The sequence below is a fragment of the Squalius cephalus genome (genome assembly GCF_949319135.1).
Source record: "Squalius cephalus genome assembly, chromosome: 21".
Classification (NCBI taxonomy): domain Eukaryota; kingdom Metazoa; phylum Chordata; class Actinopteri; order Cypriniformes; family Leuciscidae; genus Squalius; species Squalius cephalus.
In genome coordinates, this window is record NC_137142.1 from 35,395,717 (window position 1) to 35,423,216 (window position 27,500).

The following is a 27,500-nucleotide window of genomic DNA, read 5'->3' on the forward strand; positions in this document are numbered from 1 at the left end:
GTGTCTGTGATCAGATCACATGACGATGAGGTGTGTCTGTGATCAGATCACATGACGATGAGGTGTGTCTGTGATCAGATCACATGATTATGAGGCGTGTCTGTGATCAGATCACATGATTATGAGGCGTGTCTGGAATCAGATCACATGACTATGAGGCGTGTCTGTGATCAGATCACATGATTATGAGGCGTGTCTGTGATCAGATCACATGACGATGAGGTGTGTCTGTGATCAGATCACATGACGATGAGGTGTGTCTGTGATCAGATCACATGATTATGAGGCGTGTCTGTGATCAGATCACATGATTATGAGGCGTGTCTGTGATCAGATCACATGACGATGAGGTGTGTCTGTGATCAGATCACATGATTATGAGGCGTGTCTGTGATCAGATCACATGATTATGAGGCGTGTCTGTGATCAGATCACATGATTATGAGGCGTGTCTGTGATCAGATCACATGATTATGAGGCGTGTCTGTGATCAGATCACATGATTATGAGGCGTGTCTGTGATCAGATCACATGATTATGAGGCGTGTCTGTGATCAGATCACATGACGATGAGGCGTGTCTGTGATCAGATCACATGATTATGAGGCGTGTCTGTGATCAGATCACATGATTATGAGGCGTGTCTGTGATCAGATCACATGACGATGAGGTGTGTCTGTGATCAGATCACATGATTATGAGGCGTGTCTGGAATCAGATCACATGATTATGAGGCGTGTCTGTGATCAGATCACATGATTATGAGGTGTGTCTGTGATCAGATCACATGATTATGAGGCGTGTCTGTGATCAGATCACATGATTATGAGGTGTGTCTGTGATCAGATCACATGATTATGAGGCGTGTCTGTGATCAGATCACATGATTATGAGGCGTGTCTGTGATCAGATCACATGATTATGAGGCGTGTCTGGAATCAGATCACATGATTATGAGGCGTGTCTGTGATCAGATCACATGATTATGAGGCGTGTCTGTGATCAGATCACATGATTATGAGGCGTGTCTGGGATCAGATCACATGATTATGAGGCGTGTCTGGGATCAGATCACATGATTATGAGGCGTGTCTGGGATCAGATCACATGATTATGAGGCGTGTCTGTGATCAGATCACATGATTATGAGGCGTGTCTGTGATCAGATCACGTGATTATGAGGCGTGTCTGTGATCAGATCACATGACGATGAGGTCATCTCGCTGCTCTTACTGAAGATGAGCTTCTATGGTCTGGAGACGCCGGAAGCGAAGGCATTATTACCTGGATGATTAAATTATGAAGCTTTCAGAGCTGCAGCTTCTCCTGAAACACGCCGGGCTATTTTTGGAGTTTCCAGCAGGATTCTGTGTTCGGAGCTCAACACAACAACAGCTGACAGAAATATGTTCTCTATTTTCCTCACGTTCCCATTCAGTTAAACATCCAGTTTTTGTTAATAAATGTTTTTTTCTTGGTCATACGAACGTTAAAGGAACATTCCATTCTTCAAACGTTATTGGAACGTTAGTTTTGAATGTTCTCTGAAACAATAGTAACATTTTAAAACATTAGACGAACGTCCAGCTGAAACATTTCAGTAAAAATAACGCTCCATGAACGATGTATAAATAATAGATATTAGACTAGATAACTCTGAACGATGGCTGTGTGAATGTGGCTGGCGTCTGACGGCTGATGATTGTCTTTGTTTCCTCCTGCAGGAGAACGAGTATCTTCAGGAGTGCCTTGAAGTCGTCCAGCAGGAGTTCATGATCTTCAACCGTGAAAAGTGAGAATATAAAAACTAGAGTTCTTAGTCATATGTTCTTGAAGATTAGGGTTAGTTCACCCAGAAATGAAAATTCTGTCCTCAATCACACAACAACAGTTTTTCCTCTGTACAGATGAAACCGTTATCAGAATGATTCCCATTCACATGGATCGGCGGGAATGACTATAAACGCTGTATATGCAGGCCAGACAAGTAACGTGAGGTGTCAGTTTGTAAAGAAAGACTACGCTCAAACGCGCATATCTATAGACTAAATACGTAATATGCGTCACCGTTTACACAGATTCATGTTTATACGTTTACGGTGTTGCTTTCAAAAAGGTGCACCTTGGATCCTGTTTCCCAGTTTGAGTTCTCGAGCTCCAAACACTGTAGTGCGAATGAACGGCCAGAACACATTACAAGTTTCTGTTTTCTTAGAACGGTGTCTTTATTTCTACAGCGCTTTTTACAGTACAGAGTGTTTCAAAGCAGCTTTACAGAGACAACAGGAAAATAATGCAACAGAGTTTGTTTCTGGAGAAAACAGAACAGGAATCTGAACACTGGATAAAGCCAAATACATTTCCTCATGTTATTGGGAGTAAAATGTTGTATAAATCAGGTGAAGGATATATAAATAAACCCTCAGAATATAGATATGAATAATTTGGTGTGTGAGAAGCTGCTGAAGTGGAGATTTCTGCCTTTAAAGAGATGGATTGAGATTTAAATATATTTCTATGTGCAGGTAAAGCAGGGCTATGGGGTCAATATCTCGTCTATTGCGGTCACAGATAAAAAAAATAACATTTAAAAACACAAATATATTGTATATATATAACTAAAAAAATGATCAGAATACCAAACAACGTGGTCACCTATCAAAATATAATAATCGTGAATCAAAAAATAACAAGCAGGAATAAAAACTTTAAACACATAAAAACTGCACAAAACTTAAACTTATGTTCATGTTTTCTTAAAAATGATGTTTTCCTTGGTTTTATTGCGCTGTACTTTGTGCTCTCATACATTTTTACATTTTGCGTCACCATTGGTCCACTAGTTCTAGATTGACAGCTCCTCCTCTAGCCAATCAGTCGAAGAGGGGAGGTGACGTCACACCAATGACCGCGTTGTTTGCTTTTCTGATCATTTTGCATGATTTCTTTCAGTTTGTGCAATATATTTTTACAAACGTTTTTAAATTTTTGATTCACGCTTATTATTATTTTTATCCGTGACCGCAATTCTTTTACTATTGATCCCATACAGGACAGATGCAGTTGTGTGTGTTTTACACCAGATGTGTGTGCAGTTGTGTGTTTTACACCAGATGTGTGTGCAGTTGTGTGTGTTTTACACCAGATGTGTGTGCAGTTGTGTGTGTTTTACACCAGATGTGTGTGCCGTTGTGTGTGTTTTACATCAGATGTGTGTGCAGTTGTGTGTGTTTTACACCAGATGTGTGTGCAGTTGTGTGTGTTTTACACCAGATGTGTGTGCAGTTGTGTGTTTTACACCAGATGTGTGTGCAGTTGTGTGTGTTTTACACCAGATGTGTGTGCAGTTGTGTGTGTTTTACACCAGATGTGTGTGCCGTTGTGTGTGTTTTACAGCAGATGTGTGTGCAGTTGTGTGTGTTTTACATCAGATGTGTGTGCAGTTGTGTGTTTTACAGCAGATGTGTGTGCAGTTGTGTGTGTTTTACATCAGATGTGTGTGCCGTTGTGTGTGTTTTACAGCAGATGTGTGTGCAGTTGTGTGTGTTTTACATCAGATGTGTGTGCCGTTGTGTGTGTTTTACACCAGATGTGTGTGCCGTTGTGTGTGTTTTACAGCAGATGTGTGTGCAGTTGTGTGTGTTTTACAGCAGATGTGTGTGCAGTTGTGTGTGTTTTACATCAGATGTGTGTGCAGTTGTGTGTGTTTTACAGCAGATGTGTGTGCCGTTGTGTGTGTTTTACAGCAGATGTGTGTGCAGTTGTGTGTGTTTTACAGCAGATGTGTGTGCAGTTGTGTGTGTTTTACATCAGATGTGTGTGCAGTTGTGTGTGTTTTACATCAGATGTGTGTGCAGTTGTGTGTTTTACACCAGATGTGTGTGCAGTTGTGTGTTTTACAGCAGATGTGTGTGCCGTTGTGTGTGTTTTACAGCAGATGTGTGTGCAGTTGTGTGTTTTACAGCAGATGTGTGTGCCGTTGTGTGTGTTTTACAGCAGATGTGTGTGCCGTTGTGTGTGTTTTACAGCAGATGTGTGTGCAGTTGTGTGTGTTTTACATCAGATGTGTGTGCAGTTGTGTGTGTTTTACATCAGATGTGTGTGCAGTTGTGTGTGTTTTACATCAGATGTGTGTGCAGTTGTGTGTGTTTTACATCAGATGTGTGTGCAGTTGTGTGTGTTTTACATCAGATGTGTGTGCCGTTGTGTGTGTTTTACAGCAGATGTGTGTGCCGTTGTGTGTGTTTTACATCAGATGTGTGTGCAGTTGTGTGTTTTACATCAGATGTGTGTGCAGTTGTGTGTTTTACAGCAGATGTGTGTGCAGTTGTGTGTGTTTTACATCAGATGTGTGTGCAGTTGTGTGTTTTACATCAGATGTGTGTGCAGTTGTGTGTGTTTTACATCAGATGTGTGTACAGTTGTGTGTTTTACATCAGATGTGTGTGCAGTTGTGTGTTTTACAGCAGATGTGTGTGCAGTTGTGTGTGTTTTACATCAGATGTGTGTGCAGTTGTGTGTTTTACAGCAGATGTGTGTGCAGTTGTGTGTGTTTTACAGCAGATGTGTGTGCAGTTGTGTGTGTTTTACATCAGATGTGTGTGCCGTTGTGTGTGTTTTACATCAGATGTGTGTGCAGTTGTGTGTGTTTTACATCAGATGTGTGTGCAGTTGTGTGTTTTACAGCAGATGTGTGTGCAGTTGTGTGTGTTTTACAGCAGATGTGTGTGCAGTTGTGTGTGTTTTACATCAGATGTGTGTGCAGTTGTGTGTGTTTTACATCAGATGTGTGTGCAGTTGTGTGTTTTACAGCAGATGTGTGTGCAGTTGTGTGTGTTTTACAGCAGATGTGTGTGCAGTTGTGTGTGTTTTACATCAGATGTGTGTGCAGTTGTGTGTTTTACATCAGATGTGTGTGCCGTTGTGTGTGTTTTACATCAGATGTGTGTGCAGTTGTGTGTGTTTTACATCAGATGTGTGTGCAGTTGTGTGTTTTACATCAGATGTGTGTGCAGTTGTGTGTTTTACAGCAGATGTGTGTGCAGTTGTGTGTGTTTTACAGCAGATGTGTGTGCAGTTGTGTGTGTTTTACAGCAGATGTGTGTGCAGTTGTGTGTGTTTTACATCAGATGTGTGTGCAGTTGTGTGTTTTACAGCAGATGTGTGTGTGTGTGTGTTCAGGTTGAAGCGTCGGCAGGAGGAGGGCTGTCTGGGAGCAGATGGAGATGGAGATGGAGATCCAGACGCCGATGAAGCCGAAGCCGAAGCCGAAGCCGAAGGAGGAACCGAGGACGAAGAGACCGAACCCGAACCCGAGACCTCCAAACTGAGCATGTGCGGCTCGGTCTGCTCGTCTCCTGGAAGCTGCTAGCGCTCGCCATGCCTTTAAACCCTCATGATCAGAGCCGTCTCCTGCAGCAAGTTTGAACTTCTATGCAACGTATCTCTTCAGCATGATGTAAAATAGAGATTGTAGAGGCAAATCAACACGCTTGAGTATGACGACACCCCATGAAACTGATGAAGGAGCTCTTCGTCTTCAGGCAGAAACGCCATCCACACATGAAGCTGCTTGAGGATCCGTTGATATTTCACATGCATTTGTATGTTTACATACGTGAGTTATTATTATTGGTCATGGAAGCATCTGGTGCCTTTTGAGTTCAGCACCGAGTTTCTTGCTTTCATGCGCTGTGAGAAGACTAACTATAGGACTAGTTAACACACACTAGTGAGTGTTATTCTTCTTCTTTCATCCTCATATCAGGAAAAACAATTCACCCCATAATTCGCACAGGTTTACTGGTTACACTGTCCTCCAATAGATCATTGATGCATGATATTTTCTCCTGTTTTCCTCATCCGTGCTCCAGACGTCGTGTTTTCCAGCCGTTTGAGATGTTCCTCCACAGCACTTTAAAGCAGAAATTCTGTGGTAGAATTCAATCGGAGAGTCATTTGTTTCGTTTTTTCTTCTAAAGAAATGGAAAATGCATTGACAAATCTGTTTACAGTGAGATGAACTGCAGTCATGTCGATTTAATTCTACATGAGGGTGATCACATGACCATTTCTACTTTCAGCATTTCCTTTAAAGCTTTTATTTCCTGAAGGGCTCATCACCCTGTTTATTGTAAATATCCAGTAGTCATTAGTTTACACCATGATTTACTAATAGTTTTGGAGGAGGTACAGTTTAACAGTATATACATATTGGTTCCTGAATTAAAGATCATCAGTATTTTCATCCATTTCCCTAGAGGAAATCAGTATTTACACTACCGGTTAAAAGTAAGAAATCATTAGGATTTTTAAATGTTTTTGAATGAAGTCTCTTCTGCTCACCAAGGCTGCATTTATTTGAGCAAAAATGAGTGTTTAATGCTGCCTTCATGTGCTATCGGAATTATCCTAGGAAATATGAGTTTCCTAGTCGGAAATTTCCTAATTGTAGTTTCCTTGTCGGAAAATCCTATTTGGAAATTTCCTAGTTGTAGTTTCCTAGTCGGAAAATCCTAGTTGGAGTTTCCTAGACGGAAATTCCTAGTTGTAGTTTCCTAGTCGGAAATTTTCTAGTTGTAGTTTCCTAGTCGGAAAATCCTATTTGGAAATTCCTAGTTGGAGTTTTCTTGTCGGAAATTCCTAGTTGGAGTTTCCTAGACGGAAATTCCTAGTTGTAGTTTCCTAGTCGGAAATTTTCTAGTTGTAGTTTCCTAGTCGGAAAATCCTATTTGGAAATTCCTAGTTGTTGTTTCCTAGTCGGAAATTTTCTAGTTGTAGTTTCCTAGTCGGAAATTGGACATGAATGCCCTCTCAAATGGTATTTACCACTGGGAAGCTCGAGGAGGATTATGACATCCGAGTTTCCGAGTTGGGCGGGCCATAAACTTTAAACACGGCGATGCTGCTGTGACTGCTATTCTTTATTAATTATCCTACAACAGCTACATTGCCTTGTCTTGATGTTAAAGTAGTGCATATTTACAAATATTAATAATTATATATTGTGTTTTATACACAGCTACAATAGCATGGAAGTAGAATAGGAAGTAGGAAATTTCCGATTGCATATGAAGGCATAAGCTCCTTGTCAAAGGATCCATAAACGTAGTAAAATATGTGGCATATGATGATTTTATTATGATGCCTTCACGTGTTAATGAAAATGTCCTACTCCTGAAGTCGTGATTACGAGCTTGTCATGTTCAAGTGCTTTGTTGTTGGAAAAGACAGAAATCCTGGAGGACACCAGGTTTATTCTTGCCTATTTATTGTGAAAATCTTATTAAAGCCAAAATGATTGACAACCATATAAACATTCACCGCGTTACCTAGAATCTATCCACAATTTCAGTCAAATTCAGGCCATTTTCTCTATCAAAATTATCTCTGAGTTTTCCACAGTAAATACAACTTGAGAAGGTGTTCATGACCAATGTCTGACTAGGAAACTCTGACTTAGAATTTCTGACTAGGAAACTCGTATTTATAATAATTCCAATAGCACATGAAGGCAGCACAAATCTTAATAAACAGGCATGTAATGCTGCCTTCACATGCTATCAGAATTATCGTAAATATGAGTTTCCTTGACGGAAATTACTAGTTGTAGTTTCCTAGTCGGAAATACGCAGTTGGAAATTTCTAGTTGTAGTTTCCTAGTCGGAAATATGCAGTTGGAAATTTCTAGTTGTAGTTTCCTAGTCGGAAATTCCTAGTTTGAGTTTCCTAGTTGGATTTTGGACATGATCGCCTTCCTAGTTGAAGTTTCCTAGTTGGAAATTCCTAGTTGTTGTTTCCTAGTCAGAAATTCCAAATCTGAGTTTCCTAGTCGGAAATTCCTAGTTGGAGTTTCTTAGTCAGAAATTCCTAGTTGAAGTTTCCTAGTTGGAAATTCCTAGTTGAAGTATCCTAGTCGGAAATTCCTAGTTGGAGTTTCCTAGTAAGAAATTCCAAGTCTGAGTTTCCTAGTTGGAAATGCCTAGTTGGAGTTTCCTAGTTTGTTTCCTAATTGGATTTTGGACATGAACGCCTTCCTAGTTGAAGATTCCTAGTTGGAAATTCCTAGTTGTCATTTCCTAGTTGGAAATTCCTAGTTGTCGTTTCCTAGTTGGAAATTCCTAGTTGTAGTTTTTCTAGTTGGAAATTACTAGTTGGATTTTGGACATGAACAAAATCATGCTCATATTTACTACTGGGAAACCAAGTTGGGCAGGCCATAAACTTTAAACATGGCGGAGAAGAGAGCGAACTGCTATTCTTTAGTTTTCCCCCAACAGCTACGAGATCTTGTCTTGATGTTAAAGTAGTGCATATTTACATATATGAAGAATAATTTGAAGCACATTGTATGTTTTAAACACAGTGAAAATACTGTATTTGACCGATATTCCAGAACCGTCAGCAAGCTGACTATCCGGATGCAGTGCAGTCAATGTTTATATGGTTGTCAATAAATGGGACGCTAAATATCATTTTGGTTTTAATAAGAACCGGAACGCGACAAGCTCGTAATAGGAAATTTCCAATAGCAAGTGAAGGCATCATAATCATTGACCCATAAACCCACAGCTGTGATGTTGATGATGATGATGATGATGATGATGATGATGATGATGGCGGTTCCTGGAATATATTTGTCTCTTGTCGCTGCTTTGAAACTTCCTCTCTTCTCACATGTTGCCAAATTACCTTTCTGACTGTTAGACTTCTTAAACTAGCATTCAGTGAAGGGTTTGATGAGCCGTGAACCCTTCATCTCTGCTGCTTACTGAATCTCTATAGGACACCAGTTTAAGATTATTTATAGCTGACAGACAGTAGCATGTGTGTGTGTGTGTGTGTGTGTGTGTTTGAGGATGTGTGTGTTACGTGCTTCAGTAGATTCCCGAGGTTTCTTTAGTGTAGCATTAGTAGGAATAACCGAAAGCGTGTTGATGTCGGCACACGTGTAGCGTTCGTTACACTGCAGAAAACATGTTCTTCTGTTTCTGTCTCGTTTTCAGGCGCAAATATCTAAACATTCATAAATCAACCGGAGAAGAAGAAACATGACTGAAGATATCAAGATATTAACTTTCTGAAAAAATGATTTAAAAGTGAAGAGCTTAAAAACAAGAACAAATTTCTGGCAATGGGATAAAAAAAATCTGATTGTTTTTCCTTTGAATTAAGTTTATTTTTCTGATTAATTTTTATAGAAAAGAAGTCAGAAAGTAAGACATTATCTGGTAATTCAAGTGTATCTTGATTTAAGAATGTTTATGTATTAGCGCTGGACGAGACAGACTCTGAGGAAGAGGAAGAGTTCTGCAGTGAACCGTAAACTCCAGCGCTTCATCATGTAAAACATGTACATAGAGAAAAGCTCCAGTATTTCTCCACAGTTTTATGTGGATGTGCTGACATAAGCGAGTATATATGTAGACGATAATAAGAGGTTTTATGAAGCGACGTCTTCAGACCATGTTGTTTAAAATCTCTTTCAAGTGTGCAGGCACAACTTGTAGGCAAATACGCCAAAGCTTTTGTACCATTTGCATAGCCATTTCTAATATAAATGAGTGCCTGTGTGTGTGTGTGTGTGTGTGTGTGTGTGTGTGTGTGTGTGTGTGTGTGTGTGTGTGTGTGTGTGTGTGTGTGTGTGTGTGTGTGTGTGTGTGTGTGTGTGTGTGTGTGTGTGTGAGTTAGTGCGTGTGTTAAAATTGTGAGTGTGTTTGTGAGTGAGTGAGTGTGTGTGTGTGTGTGTGTGTGTGTGTGTGTGTGTGTGTGTGTGTGTGTTTGTGAGTGAGTGAGTGAGTGAGTTAGTGCGTGTGTAAGATTGTGAGTGTGTGTGTGTGTGTGTGTGTGTGTGTGTGTGTGTGACTGAGTGATTGAGTTAGTGTGTGTGTGTGTGTGTGTGTGTGTGTGTGTGTGTGTGTGTGTGTGTTAAGATTGTGAGTGTGTGTGTGTGTGTGTGTGTGTGTGTTAGAGTGAGTGTGTGAGAGAGAGTGAGTGAGTTAGTGTGTGTGTTAGAGTGTGAGTGTGTGTGTGTGTGTGTGTGAGTGAGTGAGTGAGTGAGTGAGTGAGTGAGTGTGTGTTTGTGAGAGTGTGTGCGTTAAGAGTGTGAGTGTGTGTGCATGCATGTGAGTGTCTGTTGATTAGCGCTTAAAGCCCATAGAAACAGTAACATTTGTAAACAAGCATTTATTGTAACAAGTAAAATCTTGGAATGTTTTTGAAATACTCTAACAGTAACACAGTAACATTAGTCAGAGAAGTGGAAGATTCCGTGGAGAATCTGAAGTCCTGCATGTTCCAGTCGATCATTTGGAGGATTCGAGCAGAAGTGTGTGTGTGTGTGTGTGTGTGTGTGTGTGTGTGTGTGTGTGTTTCTGCACGGATGAGTCCTAGTTCTGCTCAGTCTGTCATGAATCCTCACGGACTGATCCACGAAGACAGACTTATATTGTGATCCATTGTAATGTGGACGGCATGATACTGTACGTAAACATAGATTCTCTTGAATATTTTGGCAACCCATAGATTTTGACGATCATTAAAGTATGAATAAAGTATTAACATGCTCTTGTGTCAGTTTATTTCTTAATAAAGCGTGTGTGTGTGTGTGTGTGTGTGTGTGTGTGTGAAGTGTTTCTGTATCGTGTGTGAGACTGAAGATGATTTCTGCTGATGTTCACGATACAAAATACAGACGAAATAAACATTTGACAACAACTCCCACATAAAGTCACTGTTAAATGTGATTAGTTGACTTTAAAGAAAGTAGAATATCAGAGAGGTATACAGAGTTCACTTATAAAGTTAATTAAATAGTTTAGTGTCGACACACACACACTGTTGTTCATCTCACATGCAGAAAAACAGTGAAACACAAACTCGTACTGCAGGTGTGCGTAATATTCTCTGTCAGATAATCTCACTTTATTAACCAAAATCTTTTGCTGCTGACCTTCGATGATCCATTTCAACCAAAATAGTAAGCAAAAAACGACTTTAGATAAACATGAAACATTACATTTGTGTTTCATTTTGTAGTTTTTATTGCTGTAGTAATTGTTGAACCTTTAGTAGAGCGGCGCCCTCTACTGTCCAGGAGTGAACCTGCGTTTGAGGATTATCAGCTCACTCCCGGTGTGAAAGGGACAAAAATACAACTTTTTTTTTTTTTTTGTTATTATAAAAATAAAAATAAAGCAAGCACAGCACAAGTGAGAAAAAGTAACGCAAAAGTAACATAACATTACTTTCCATAAAAAATCACTAAAAAAATAAGTAATGTAATTAGTTACTTTTTTTAAGGAGTAATGCAATATTGTAACGCATTACTTTTAAAAGTAACACTGATAGTTTGGGCTTTACAGAAGGCAGTGTTCTCACTTTCTCAATATGAATTAAAATGACTTAAAACAACGACTAAAAATAGTGTTAACAAACAAGTATTAAAATGAGCTGAAACAGCTAAACTGCTTCTCGTCTTTGACAACATCATTCCCACAATCTTGGAAAACTGGGAAATATGATGGATTTTTTTTTAGTTATGAAAAGCTCTGAAATCGCTCTCTACACTGCAAAGAAAGCTTTTCTTACTCAGTAGTTTTGTCTTGTTTCCAGTCCAAATATATAAAAATTCTTAATCAAGATGCATTTACTAGATGAGTAAAATGACAAGATATTATGTCTTGTTTTCAGGGGAAATTAATCAAAATTAAGTGAGTACATTTTTTTAAGTGAGAATAAAATTTTGATTGATTGATTGATTGAGTTGATGCTTAAATCAAGCGAAATGATCTCCCAGTGGGGTGAGAAGAATAATCCTGTTTCTGTTTGAATTAAGCATCAACTCACTTAAGATTTCATGTCTTGTTTTATGATGTCTTGGGGAATTAATCAAAATTATGGCATTTTACTCATCTAGTAAATGCATCTTGATTAAGAAATGTTTGATATTTGGACTGGAAACAAGACAGAAATACTAAGTAAGACATTTGCAGTGTAAGCTCTCTAAATCAGAAACATCTGGAAAAAATCATGCAGATTCATTGGTGAAAAAGAGCAAGAACCCTGAAAAACATCTGGATTCCTGAATTTTATTTTCATTTTAATCAAAATGATTATAGTTAGTAATTCTAGCCTATGGACACTCCTAGATTCTGTCAATTAAAAGAAAAAGACAGAACAATAATATCATTACAGCAGATAAACCAGAGGGAAAATATTGACCTGAATATTGTGAAATATTCACTATAAATGATGTTCTTCCTCATTTAGTGGAGAATCAGACTAACAGAAGATAGTAAGTCTTGCTTTCTGAAACATTAAGTGAGTTTGTGCTTAAAACAAGAACAAATATCTGATCAGTGATCAGAAAAATGATCTTAATTCACTTAATTTTGATACATTTCTCACTTAATATCTTCACTGCAAAAATTTTTATTCTTACTAAGTATTTTTGTGTTGTTTCCAGTCCAAATATCAAAAAATATTAAATCAAGATGCATTTATTTAATAGTAAAATGCCATATTATGTCTTGTTTTCTGGGAAATTAAATAAAAATGAAGTGAGTTTTTGCTTAACAAGCTAAATGATCTGCCAATGGAGTAAGAAAAATAATCTTGTTTCTGTTTGAATTCAAATTATTTTTCTGACCCCATTGGCAGATCATTTAGCTTGTTTTAAGCAAAAACTCACTTACTTTTTATTAATTCCCCTGGGAAACAAGACATAATATCTTATGGCATTTTACTTATCTAGTAAATGCTTCTTGATTTAAGAATTTTTAGATATTTGTACTGAGATATAAATACTAAGTAAGAAAAGCTTTTTTGCAGTCATTCTGCTCTTCAGTCATTTTAGACCGAAAACATTTACGTTTTGTTTTTTTCGAATTTTTTACTTTTATTGGAGTGGTACGAAACTTGGTAAAGGTTTTGGCACTGGCTATATGAACACACAAAAAAATCATGGACATGATTCGAACAGGTTAAATGGTCCTGAAATCCGTCACACTTTTGAGTTCCTCGCGGTCAAAGATGAGCGCATTGTAGATGAACGAGAGAGTTTCCTCTAGTGGAAGCGTCTGGAACTGCAGCCGAACACACACTCACTGAAAGATCATTTACTGAGATATCAAGCTTAAACTTGGATCACAAATTGTTTGGATTTATTGCTTTGATTTTCTCACAGTTTTAGAGTAAAACAGGTTTTTGAAAATATATATTTCATATAAAAATGTAAAATAGTATTTTTGTGCATTATTCATAACAATAACACGTAAAATTCTGTTACTTTTTAAAACTCTTTTCACTTCATCAATAATCTGCCAAGTGTCGTCTTTAAAAGAGATCAAACTTACGTCTGTCGCTCTAAAACGTTCAAGATTTACGGCAGTTTAAGTTGGAAATTTAATCTTCAGGTCTATGCTCAGAAAGTGAATAAATGGATTATAAATACAGCGTAAATATAATTTAGTATAAAAAAAATCCCCTAAAAATACAAAATTTTATATAAAATAATGATTTAATAAAACATTTTAGACCGACACGTGAAGAGCACCAGAGGGTTACGGATGTTTAGATATTTCTAAGACAGAAACACTGAGGAAGAACATCATTTGTTGCAGTCCCAGACAGCAACATGGTGTCGGCCCACATCCGGCACGCGTCGAAGCCACATGTACCGAATGTGGGCCGGATCTGGGCCGACACTGCCACTGTCTGAGGTGTAACGAGGGAACTTGGAGTCGGAGAGCTGGAGAGTCGCTGCTTTAAGGGCTTCACGGTGTGTAGATGAGCAGGTGATGGAGAATATGAATGTTCCTCAGATGTGATGATCACGGGTTCGGGGGCTCGTCCAGCAGGTCTATAGGTGACCCGTCCACCAGGGGGCTCCACTCACGGGCCTCCAGCTCCTCCATCAGCAGATCCAGCTCCTCCTGCAGCTTCCGAACGCCCGACTCCAGACGCTGGACCACAGAAGAAGAAGAAGAAACACGTCAACATCAAGCGGACTCAAGCGTACGGCTGCGTCCGATGGGAAATATGTGATTTCCCAGACAGCAACATAGTGTCGGCCCAGATACGGTACGCATCTGGAACATGTGGATTCAACACGTACCGGATCTGGGCCGACACTATGTTGCTGTCTGGGACTACACAAAAACGATGCCTTGTTTTCCAGCACAAATATCTAAACATTCTTAAATCAAGATACATTTACTGGAGAAGAAGCAGAATGTCTGAAGATAATAAGTGAGAAATGTATCAGTATTAAAGGTGCAGTGTGTTAGAATGACATCTAGTGGTCGAGATAGGGACTGCAGGCCAGATTCAAAACATCAGGGATCGTTGTTTCCCCGCCTCCGCAGACTCGACGCTCACGGGTCGCCACTTTGAGCACACGCAACAGGAACGAGCGCAACTGACAACGAAAGCCGAGGAGACTTACACACTTGTTAGTTGATGAGTTGATTTATCCGTGTTTTAATATGCTCTCGTTCATAGAGATTTATAGATGGACATCGAGGCTTTTTAGGTTGTGTGGAATCTGCAGTCTCTGGCCCAGTTTGTTTGCTCGTTTCCATGGCTACGATACGCTGTGTTTCCCGCCAGCTGGCATCCCGGGGGCGATATTTTTTTTCCCAGGATGGTAGGGGAAGACTCATGAATATTCATTAGGGAAGTCATCCCTGATTGGTCTTAACCCCAGTGACGGGTAGGTTTAGGGGCGGGGTTATGGAGGTCATAAGACCCCCAGTGATGGGTAGGTTTATGGGTGGGGTTAGGGGTAGGTCATCAGACCAATCAGGGATGACTTCCCTAATGAATATTCATGAGTCTTCCCCTACCATCCTGGGAAGAAAAAAAATCGCATCCCGGGGTGTCGAAATCCAGTGCAGTTTTTGGCAGTGGGCGGAGTCACACAGACCAAAACAAAAACCGACGGACAAGTAAAATAACCGGATATAGAAGTGTTTATCAGAGAAACGAGTGTGTGATCTTAGCATGTTTCCTAAATATCTGCAAACATATGATGGTATTTTTATGCTTTAGTAGAGTAAAAAAGTTACATACAGCACCTTTAAGTGAATTAAGTTTTATTTTTCTGACCACATTAGCAGATATTTGTTCTTGTTTTAAGCACAAACTCCATTTTGATCATTTTTTTTAGAAAGCAAGACTTTCTGGAGAAGAGTTTCTCCAGTAAATGCCCAGTGTCGGACTCGGCCCAGATTCGGCCCACATCCGGAGCGCGTTGAATCCACACGATCTGAGCCGAAACGATGTTGCTGTCTCGGATGTGTGTTAAAACTTGCACATATAATCTCTGAAGCGCTCTATACTTCATCCAAAATCAAGCAAGAAACTAGAAAACTTGAACTACTATGTACTGACATTTAAATGAATTATTTGATACAATGCATTACATTTTTTATTTGTACATACTTGTATTAAAAAATATATAAAAGATTTTTTGAGCATTACAAATTATGCAAAAATCTCAATGTCTTGTAGAAACGTCTAAAAAATATACTGGGAAAAAAAAGAGATTTGGGACATTGCAAAATATAAACTGTATTATTACCCAGCTCTTTATATGAAGTATACAAGCACGTCCAACTTTATTTACATGCCGAATAATCCGTGACATAAATATACAGCGATATATCAAGAACAAATATCTGCCAAAGGAGTCAGAAAAATAAACCTAATTTGAAGTAAAAACGGACTCCATTGGCAGATATTTGTTCTTGTTTTAGTTTTGACACATTGTTTCAGAGTAAATCAAACACTGAACTGACAGTCGATCAGGTTTATGAGTGACGTCACCTCCTCGACGCCGTCCATTCGCTCGTGAAGAGCCTTCTGATCCTGACAGGCGTTAGAGCTGCTCGTCTGAGGCCCTGTGACACACACACACACACACACACACACACACACACCTGAGTCACTGAAAACACATTAACATCAATCATACGGAAAAACCCATCAGAGGACAGTAAAGATTCACACAATCATCTGCAGTTACAATAACATCATCTGAATAATGCTGACAACAGATGATGTCAGCTCACACACACACACACACACACTGGAGAAGTTTGTTATTATATGTAAGCACATTTATGCCACATAAGGAAAAAAAAACTCTGGTAAATCATAATCTAAAACTTTGAAATTAAATTATGACATACTAAGTCATAATTATGAAAAGTCTAAATTATGACATTAAAAGTCAACATTTTTACATAGAAAAATCGAAATTAGGACAGTATTTCAACTTTTGTCATAATAAAACATTTTATATCATAATTTCAATTTATGGTATAACATTGACTGTTATAATTTTGCATTTTTAAGTCATAATGTCAACTTAGTATGTTAGAATTTTTACTTTTTGTGCCATAATTTTGCCTTTTTAAGTCAATTTCAATTTAGTATGTTATAATTTTGACTTTTTTGTCTTAATTTGGATTTTTTATGCTATAATTTCGACTTTTTAAGTCATAATTTCAATTGTTATAATTTTGACTTTTTGTCAATTTCACCTTTTCAAGACATAATTTCGACTTTATTGTCATAATTTTGATTTATGATATGACCTTAGAATGTCACAATTTTGTCTTTTAAAATCATAATTTCAACCTAGTATGTTTAATTTTATGTTAATTTGTAACTTTTTGTCAGAATTTTGACTTTTCACACCAGAATGTGAACTTATGAAGTCATATTTTAATTTAGTAGCCTATTTATATATAATTTTATAATTATAATTTTTACTTTTTTTGTCTTAATTTAGATTTTTTTTATTCCATAATTTCGACTTTTTAATTCATAATTTCAATTGTTAAAATTTTTACTTTTTGTCAATTTCAACTTTTAAAGTCATAATTTCAATTTAGTATGTTAAAATAAAATAAAAATGTTGTCATAATTTCATTTTTTAATGCCTTAGTTTTGCCCTTTAAAATCAATTTCAACTTAGTACATTTTCATGCCATAATTTTGCCTTTAAGTCATACTTAACTTAATAAGTCATAATTATGTTTAAGTCATAATTTCCACTCAGTGTTATAATTTTGACTTTTTTAAAAAAAATTACAATTTCTGTTTTTTATATAACCTTGACTTAATCTAGACTAATTTAGACTAGTCATTAAATAATTTTGTCCTTTTTAGTGATAATTTCAACTTAGTATGTTTAATTTAGTTCATTTTTTACTTTTTGTCAAAATATCGAATTTATCAACTTTTATGTCATAATTGTGATTTTCATTCTATAATTATGATTTACTAAAACATGATTTTATTTCTTATGTGGAGGAAATGGGCTTCCATATTATTAAGATATTAGTATGAAAAAAATATCGAAATGAAGTGAGTTTATGCTTAAAACAAGAACAAATATCTGCCAATGGAGTCAGAAAAATAACCAGGACAGAAACACTGAGGAAGAAGGCCGTTTTCTCCAGTCTCTCTCTCTCTCACACACACACACACACACACACACAGCTTTTACAGCAGCTCTTTAAGCTCTCAGGGCTTGTTATGTTTCCCGAGTTTTCCCGCAGGATTCCCACCTCCACAGTCTTTGATGTTTCTGCATTAAACTCTCTGTCGTGAGAATAGATCTGTAACAGATCTCCTGTAAGTGAGGGATGAGCCTGTTAAACACAGCGAGAGTGAACCAGCACACAGAGATCACGTGTCCTGATCTGACGTCAGATCCTCATCGACACACATCAATCACACACACAGATGAGGAACTGTGTGTGTATGTGTCGTTATAGTTCACTAACACTAAAAACATAACAAAAAAACAAGAAAATGTTACTTGAAGTTAAATAAAAGAAATAATACTCCCTGAAACGCCTCCATTGTATCTTGAGTTTCTCCCGGGAACGAACACGTCACAATATTCCTCATTATAATAATTAATGCACAGAATAAAGGGGCGGGGCCTGGTTGAGTTAGTTAGTAGTGTGTTAAACTGGCGGTTATGGTAAGGGGCGGGGCATTTCCCAAACACACTCGAAGCGCTCAACCAATCACAACACACTGCTCCAGCCGACCAATCAGAGCACAGTGTGCTTTTCAGGAGGAGGAGCTTCATAGAGACAGGAAGTAAACAGAGCGTTACTGACAGACTGGGAAGAGAGGAGCCGCAACAATGGAGAATATGAGGAGAATAATCAACATTCAAGCAGGAAAACCTGTTCTAGTAGAGCCTGAAAACAACATCAAGAGTTTGTGAAAAGGATTGATTGGTCCTCTTTAAAAAAAGAGGTTCTCTTGATATAAGAATGTTTAGATATTACTAATAAACAAGAAAAAAAACAAGATCTGTGGTGGATATATGTAATCTGAAATCTGGCTTGTTTTCTCTGTTTCGGTTCTGTTGAGATAAAAACTAATAAAAACAATATTGTAGAAGAATAAAGTGAGTCATAGTCATTTATGGGTAGAGCTGGTCATTCCATGAGCGTGAGATCACACACACACACACACACGCACGCACGCACGCACGCACACACACACACACACACACACACACACACACACACAACAAATCTCTCACTGACACTGAGATCCACTCGGATCTGGATTTGAGGACGGGAACATGAAGCTTCAGGGTTCTGGATGGACTCCAGTAGATCATGTGTGAAATCTCCTGTGTTTCTGCGGTTCTGTCAGTCATACAGCGCTGAACACACACACACACACACACACTCACACACACACACACACACACACTCACACACACACTCACACACACACTCCTAATCAGAACCAGATGTTCCAGTCGCAATTATTCTCTCTCTCTCTCTCGCCCTCTCACACACACACACACACACAGACACACACACACACACACACACAGACACACAAACACTCTCTCTCACACTCACTCACACACACTCTTGCGCACACACACACTCTCTCTCTCTCTCTCTCACTTGCATACACTCAACACACATAATCACTTTCACACACACTCTCTCTCTCTCTTTCACACACACACACACACACACACACACACACACACACACACACACACACTCTCTCTCTCTCTCTCACACACACACACACACACACACACACACACACACACACACACACACACTCTCTCTCTCTCTCTCACACACACACACATTCTCTCTCTCACACACACACACACACACACACACACACACACACACACACACACACACACACACACACACACACACAATCTGAAAACACAGATCAACATGATCCTCACAGACAACGGCTGCATGTCAAACTCATAAACACGAGCTCCAGCCAATCCGCGGTCTTACCTGCGAGAATCTGACCAATGAGGAGGAGCGTCAGCAGCGCGACGCGGGTTGACCAGCGGCCCATGACGTCACGCCTGTCCCAAACACCGAGAAACGAGCAGAAGAAGAGCAGATCCTCCGTTTACACTGAAGCTTGTCTCTCGATTCACTGCTTTCCTGATGAACACACAGAGCAGAAGTGGAGGAGGAGGAACCGAGCGGGTGGGTCTCCTGTACTGGAGCCAAACACACAGAGACATGCAGACATGAGTCCAACAGCAGCAGAGCCCCTTTGAGCTCTAATGACCTCCTGAGATAATGATTTTAAAGCGGCGGTATAATGCGCTTTTACAAGATGTAAAGTAAGTCTCTGATGTCCCCAGAGTGTGTGTGTGAAGTTTTAGCTCTAAATACCACACAGATATTTTTATATCGCATGTTAAATTGTCACTTTTTGAGGGTGAGCAAAAACACACTGTTTTTGTGTGTCGCTTTAATGCAAATGAGCTGCTGCTCCCGGCACAGGGGGCGGAGCTACAACAGCTCGTGTTCTTTTACCTCACACACACACATGCACTGAAAATGTCAAAAACGTTTAGCCTTTTATGTTCAAACCGGAGTCAGTCAATGATGGAGAGACTCGAGAAGAAGAGACAACATGTAGAAGCAACAGGACATTTCTGAACGGTTAGTTGATGAATTTATGAAGCTGATGTGTAGTTATCTTCTAGTCATTGATTAGCATATTCTGTCATGATAATCTATAAATCGTGTTCAGGGGGCGGGGTTTATGTAAATTTTAGGGTTTGTGATGTCACTAACCCGGGAGGAATGTGGTGTAGTCTCTACCAGCCGTTTGTTGTAGTCCTTAAAAAGCGATTTCTGTAAAAGCAAATCTCTCCCTTTGCTTTGAACTTTGAGCGTCGGAACTTCAACATTACACACTAACTAAAGTTAGAAAAGTCAAATCATAATCAACCACCCCTTTAAATTAATATTTCAATAGTTTAACATTTTAAAGGGTACATAACATGCACAGTTTCACCTAATCTCATGTTAATCTTGAGTACCTATAGAGTAGTAGTGCATCCTTAATATCTCAAAAAAGTGTTTAGTTTTATTATATTTAGAAAAGAAAAATACAGCTTTCCGATTCTCTCCGGAAAAAGCCGAGGTCCTGGAGGCGGAGCTATAGAGTCAAGCGGTAGTGCTTGATTTCCAGCAAAAGACAGAAATCTGATCCAGTTGTACTTACATGAATGGGGTCTTTTATCACTGGGACCGCTCCACGTTTTAATAGCAAACGATTTGCAAATCCAGCGTCGACCTGGGCCTTGTTAATAAAACATTCGTCACTGAAATGACCAGAACACACAACCGCACTTGGTTGGTACACTCCGTTGCTGCCCCGGAAAAACAAACTGCATCCACTGTTCCTGTAACACTGGGTTCTTTAGAAAACTGAGCACGGTAAGCTTTCCCTCACATCCAAATACACACTTTTTTGGAGACATTCTTGAACAAATCCTATGCAGCGCTGCCGATGATTTCCTGTTGAAGCGCGTTGATGTGCGCGGTCTCGCTCTCCTCTGGTCGACGTGTGCGCGGGCGCGCTTTTCCGAGAGAAATGCTCATATAAGGAGTTCCACTCTTATCTACGTCATTAGATCCACGATCGAAAAAAAACCAGCCGAAACTTGTACCAACCCGGAAGTAAGATTTTCAGCATAGAAATTCTCCGTTATTCGTCCAAAATATTTTTTTAAAACTTTGCCCATGATTAGCATGAGAATCCATCTCTTTAACACTGTAAACAACTCTGAATACATGAAATACCATTGTACCCCCCCTTTAAACATGTCTCTGATCAACTGTCTGTCTGGTTAACTAACTGTCTCTGATATCAGTTAATGGTCACATGACATGTCGGTGAACTAATTCAATATTTAATCATTTTTATTTATTAATTATTTATTGTTCTGTGTGGTTGCTAGGTGGTTTCTATGGTGTTCCTAGGCTGTTCTGTGTGGCTGTTAGGGTAAGGGTGGTTATGCAGTTGCTAGGTGGTTTTCTAGGGTGTTGCTAAGCTGTGTTGGGTAGTTGGTAGGCTATTTTGAGTGGTTGCTAGGGTGTTTCTAGGTTGTTCTGTGTTGTTATTGGTCACATTACATGCAGGTAAACTAATAAAATATTTAATATTTTTAGTGTTTTAATTTGTCAATTTATTTTGAAATGATGTATTGTTCTGTGTGGTTGCTAGGGTGTTGCTATGCAGTTGCTAGGGTTAGTGTTGTTATGCAGTTGCATAGTGGTTGCTAGGTTGTTCTGTGTTGTTAATTGTCACATTACATGCAGGTAAACTAATATTTTTGATTTTGAAATTATTTATTTGAATTGTACATTTTTATGATTATTAAATGTTTAATAATATTTATAAAAAATATTATTATTATTATTAATATTATTATTATATGTTATTTATTATTATTATTTATTAATAATAATTCATTATTTTCATTATAAGTATTATTGTATTAATATCACATTTTAATATTAGCTTCAAATTATTAGCATTTTATCAACTGAAGAACCCTAGTTTGATCACTGAACTATTACTATTATATATATATATACACACACACACACACACACACACACACACACACACACACACACACACACACACACATATATATATATATATATATATATATATATATATATATATATTCAGACTGTCATTCTGTAATAAATTCAACACACTCAAAACTCATTATGAACATTTAAGAATTACAGGGAATAAAAAAGCTTTTTTGCTGAAATGTGTGTGTAAATCATTCCCAGAGTCTGTGCAGAAGATGAACAGTAATGAGACACAGCAAACATCATCATCATCATCATCATCATCATCATGGTCCTGAGGCAGTGGATCACAGTAAACATGTCCGTCTAGATTAGACTGGAGCAGCTCTAATGAGACAGACCAAAGCAAGGTCACTGGTGTTGTTATTATTATTAATATGACACAATAAACAGCTGAACTCAGAGCAATCAACAACACAACTAGATCTTTACATTTTCTGACAAAAGCACATATGGTACCTGTGTAAAACCTGCCACCATGTAGGCTATTTTGAATGGTTGCTAGGCTGTACTTTGTGGTTGCTAGGGTGTTGATAAGCTGTTCTGTGTGGTTGAAAAGGTGTTGCTATGCAGTAGCTAGGGTGTTCGGTGAGGTTGCTAGGGCGTTGGATTGCAGTTGATATGTGGTTGCTAAGGTGCTCTGTGTTGTTGCTAGGGTGTTGCTAGTCTGTTCTGGGTGGTTGGTATGCTATTTTGAGTGGTTGCTGTCTGTTTGTGGCTGCGATGGCTTTGCTATGGAGTTGTTATGGTGTTGTTAGGCTGTTCTGGGTGGTTGTAGGCTATTTTTTAGTGGTTGCTAGGGTGTTGCCAGGCTTTTTCTGTTTGGTTGCTAGGGTATTGATATGTAGTTGATATGTTGTTGCTTGGGTGTTTGCTAGGGCAATGCAATTGTTAGGGTGTCCTGTGTTGTTGCTAGGGTGTTGCTAGTCTGTTCTGTGTGGCTGTGATGGTGTTGCTATACAATTGCTAGGTGGTTGCTATGGAGTTCTAGATTGCAATTGTAGGCTATTTTAAATGGTTGCTTGGGTGTTGCCAGGCTTTTCTGTATGGTTGCTATGGTGTTGCTATGCATTCGCTAGGGTGTTGCTAGGTTGTTCTATGTGGTTGCTGGGGTGTTGCTATGCAGTTGCTAGGGTGTCTTGTGTGGTTGCTAGGTTGTTCCATGTGGTTCCTAGGGTGTTGCTAGGGTGTTCTGTGTGGTTGCTGGGGTGTTGCTATGCAGTTGCTAGGGTGTCTTGTGTGGTTGCTAGGGTGTTGCTAAGTTGTTATGTGTGGTTGCTAGAGTGTCCTGTGCTGTGTCTAGGTGTTTTCTTCCTGGCTGGTTTGAAAAGAGTCTTAGCGATCTTTTGATCTTCCTCCTTCAGTGTGTGTCTGTGGGATTTTCTCACCTGCTTTCTGGTCCAGCGGGTGAAATGGTGCGTCTGATTGAGTAAAGCAGCATCACACACTCCTCAAAAAAACACATGGTTTGAGCAATCATTCATTCCACATGAACTGTCCTAAAAAACACACACTGATTGTTAGTATGACAGCAGCGCAACAAACAGAGTGAAAGTTCAGCCGCAGGTTTTCAAGGGTAAAGTTCAGAGTGTACAAAGCTACTTAAGAAGGAAATGACTCACAACGGGACTGAAGATAACCCGAGACAAACACACACTCTCTGGCAGCTGATCTCTGCTTATCTTTTATCTTCTCCTCTGTGCTTTGATGAGATCTGGCTGATTAACTGCGATCGGATTCCCAATCCATACATCTATTTGTTCTTAAACTTTCTGAGCTTTCTGAGTATTCAATTATTTGTGCCGTCCCACAGCTAGAATCTGCTGAAAGTGTTTCTTGGCTCCATCTCTGTATTGACTTCTCTCTTGGCCGGACTTGCATCCTTTTCTTTTTCCTGGAATGGTCATCAGAGGGATGGACTCGCACAACAGTGATCCTCCTTCGGGATCTTCTTCAGCCCTTGTTAGTTGTGTGTGACGTATTGAAGCTGTCAGGAGTGTGATGTCTGGGGTTAGTGTGTGTCTGTAAATCTCGTCTGCACATGTACGTCTGCTGGATAAAGAGACGGAGCAAACCTTTTATTACAACCTCCATAAAACACGTCCTGTGGATGAATAATAGCAGTATGCATGAAAGCGCTTTCTTTTTACATTTTATAGTAAATTTGAACGTTTTTGTGAGAATTCTGTCAACAGGGGCTGAAAGCAAAGACCCAAACCGATCAATCTGTTCCCTAGTACTTATGTGCTCCTGGTTAGTGATGTACTGAAACCTCTATAGCACTACCATTCAGTGCTAAATTTGAGTGTATAACAGAACACCCTAGCAACACTCTAGTGACCACACAGAACATCTTAGCAACACCTTAGCAACCACACAGAACACCCCAGCAACACTCCAGCGACCACACAGAACACCCCAGCAACACTCCAGCGACCACACAGAACATCTTAGCAACACCTTAGCAACCACACAGAACATCCTAGAAACACCCTAAGCACACAGAACACCCCAGCAACACTCTAGCGACCACACAGAACATCTTAGCAACACCTTAGCAACCACACAGAACATCCTAGAAACACCCTAAGCACACAGAACACCCCAGCAACACTCTAGTGACCACACAGAACATCTTAGCAACACCTTAGCAACCAGACAGAACACCCCAGCAACACTCCAGCGACCACACAGAACATCTTAGCAACCACACAGAACATCCTAGAAACACCCTAAGCACACAGAACACCCCAGCAACATTCTAGCGACCACACAGAACATCTTAGCAACACCTTAGCAACCACACAGAACACCCTAGAAACACCCTAGGCACACAGAACACCCCAGCAAAACTCTAGCGACCACACAGAATGCCATAGCAACACCCTAGCAACCACACAGAACACATTATCAACACTCTAGCGACCACACACAGAACATCTTGGCAACACCCTATTAACTACACAGAACACCCTAGCCACACATATCACCCTAGCAACAGCCTAGCCACACATAATACCCTATAAACACTCTAGAAACCACACAGAACACCTTAGCAACAACCTAGCAACTACACAGAACACCTTAGCAACACCCTAGGAGCACAGAACACCCCAGAAACACTCTAGCAACTACATAGAACACACTAGCAGCACCGTAGCCACACAGAACACTCTAGCAACCACACAGAATACCTTGGAAACACCATAGCAACCACACAAGACACCTTAGCAATCACACAGAACACCCTGGCAACACTGTAGAGACCACACAACACACCTTAGCAATACCCTAGCAACCACACAGAACACCCTTGCAACACAGAAAACCCCAGCAACACCAAAGCGACCACACAGAACACCTTAGCAACACCCTAGCAACTACACAGAACACCCTAGCAACACCCTAGCAACTCAACAGAACACCCCAGCACCCATGCTTTATAAATCATCATTTTTGTTCTATGTTGAAACCTATTTGAGTCTCGTAAAGTCTGTAGCAACGTAAATGATGCGGGTGGGGTTAGAGGTGATCTGTGATCCTGTCTGAAGAGGATTTGGCCTGTCCTAGAGGTCAGGGCTTGAGGTCTTACGGGGGACACTTTCCTCTGGATGCGAGTCTGAGGTCATCTTTCTCTGGGAAGCATTAAGCCCTCATCTATCCCGTTAGAGTGTCTGATTATACCACGTGAGAGGCGGGTTTAGACCCGGTCTGATACAGGAATAGAGCTGTAGGTGGAGTCCAGCGTGTGATTATGGGTAATCCCTTCTTAAATAACCCTGAGCAGTCAGCTAATGTCCTGTAGGACGTCTGAGAAAACAGAACGAGGACAATACTGTTGGATACACACACACACACACACACACACACACACACATCAGAGAGCATCAGCTTGAGGATGAATTTCGCAGCACAGTTTTTTGCCAAGTTTGCGAGCGACGGCTCACATCCACAAGAGACACGGAGAGGCTTTAATGACAGCGAGGAATATGATCCCTTCTGGCAGAGGTGGGAAACCGTATGTAAATCTGAAACCCTTAGAGTGTGTCCGACACCTAATGCTTCCCAGTGTCCTGTTGAATCTGAGAGATGTGAGGATGAATCGGATGTGGATGAATCTAGAAACCATGTAGCGACTCCCGTTCCTTCATCCAGTGACTCACATTCACCCAGACCTTCCCGTAAAACACCTGAGCGTCGACCCGCTTCTCCCGTAGATCCAGCAGGAACGCCCTCATCCGTAACTTTCCCTCTATTCCCACATCTCGGAGAAAACCCCACTTTCCTATCACTCTTCCAGGCATTAGTGTACATCTTCCTCAGACTCTTCCTCTCCTTCATCCTCCTCTTCCTACCACGGTAAACACCTGAACATGCTAAACAATGCTCTAAAAATATTCTGTAGACTATATGAGGCATACAAATCTGATTTATCAAATCTGATACTCAATAAAAACACACAAACTGGTTCAACAAACTGTTCCAGTTTAAACAATGAGATATTATTTCATAAGTCAGGCTTCACAGGGTTAATGTCATGCACTAATAACTCCTAAGAGGAAACATACAGAGTTATTAGTGCATGACATTAACCCTGTAAAGCCTGACTTATGAAATAATATCTCATTGTTTGAATTGGAACAGTTTAATGAAACAAAAAAAGTTTGCATGTGTGTTTTTGTTGAGTATCAGATTTGATAAATCAGGCTCATATAGTCTGATATAGTGAGAATATGGACTCAAACTGAGCAAAAATATGCTATAGATGCTGATTTTCATATGGATTTATATGGATGCTTGTAATGTAAATCAATGAGATCTTTATAACACTATAGCAGATACTTATAAAATGATATAAATATCAATATCTCCCAATAATCTTATTAAGATGATATTTAATGCTTAGTTTTATGATCTGTAGTTTTAAAACATATAATGCAATGTAATACAATGATGATTGACAGATGAACAAATAAACCTTCCTCAAAAGCCTGATGATCATATTTGATACTCATGATTTTTATAATAAATTATGTCTGGATAATCAAGTAAACCTGCATTAGTCCAGCTGAAATATTACTAACAATATCAAAGTTATTCCTTGATAAAAATCACATTTGACAGCAGAAAGACACGAGAAGCTCGAGCTGAAGGACGTTTGAACAGTTACACTAAAAGACTTTTACTGGATAAAACAGACTAAACTATCAATCAGACACAGAAGGACTGGAGGAGATGGAGTGCAGATATCATGAGAGGTCTTATAAATGTGCGTATCAAATATGATACGGTAGGCTTTATAGGGTTAATCAGAGAGGTTTGGTCAGAGACTGTATTAGACACTGTGACGTAGGAATGAGGTGAAAGCTCAGGCCTGCAGAATACAGCAGATATTAATAGCCTTCAGAACCGGACACATGACCAGAGACACTGAAACACTGACCACTAATGCCAGATTTACTCTGCAAAAGTGGAACAGAAGCTCTTCTGCTCTGTGTCGTCTTTATACAGACTGTCAAAGCTGATCAGAGACACATGCATTTACACAGCGAGTCGAAC

The 27,500-nt window shown here is 39.4% G+C and overlaps 2 protein-coding genes across 8 annotated transcripts in view; both read left to right on the forward strand.

Annotated features, from left to right (window-relative positions):
- Positions 1–6,345, forward strand: part of stk32c (serine/threonine kinase 32C) — a 100,045-nt gene extending 93,700 nt beyond the window's left edge. Inside the window, exons 11-12 of the mRNA XM_079854833.1 lie at positions 1,725–1,792; positions 5,182–6,345. Of these exons, the coding sequence (XP_079710959.1) occupies positions 1,725–1,792; positions 5,182–5,371 (258 nt within the window). The 3' untranslated portion in view covers positions 5,372–6,345. The remainder of the gene's footprint in view (positions 1–1,724; positions 1,793–5,181) is intronic.
- A 13,071-nt stretch (positions 6,346–19,416) lies between these two features.
- Positions 19,417–27,500, forward strand: part of LOC307148891 (L-threonine ammonia-lyase) — a 26,905-nt gene continuing 18,821 nt past the window's right edge. The window contains exon 1 of one of the 7 annotated variants that reach the window (XM_079854824.1): positions 19,417–19,520. Coding sequence is in view for 5 of the 7 variants with exons in the window: in XM_079854821.1 (XP_079710947.1) it covers positions 25,840–26,300 (461 nt within the window). In the remaining 2 variants the exon portion in view is untranslated. Of the gene's footprint in view, positions 19,521–19,874; positions 19,986–25,549; positions 26,301–27,500 lie in introns of those variants that run through there. The other 6 variants (XM_079854823.1, XM_079854820.1, XM_079854821.1 and 3 more) reach the window with 6 other exon arrangements.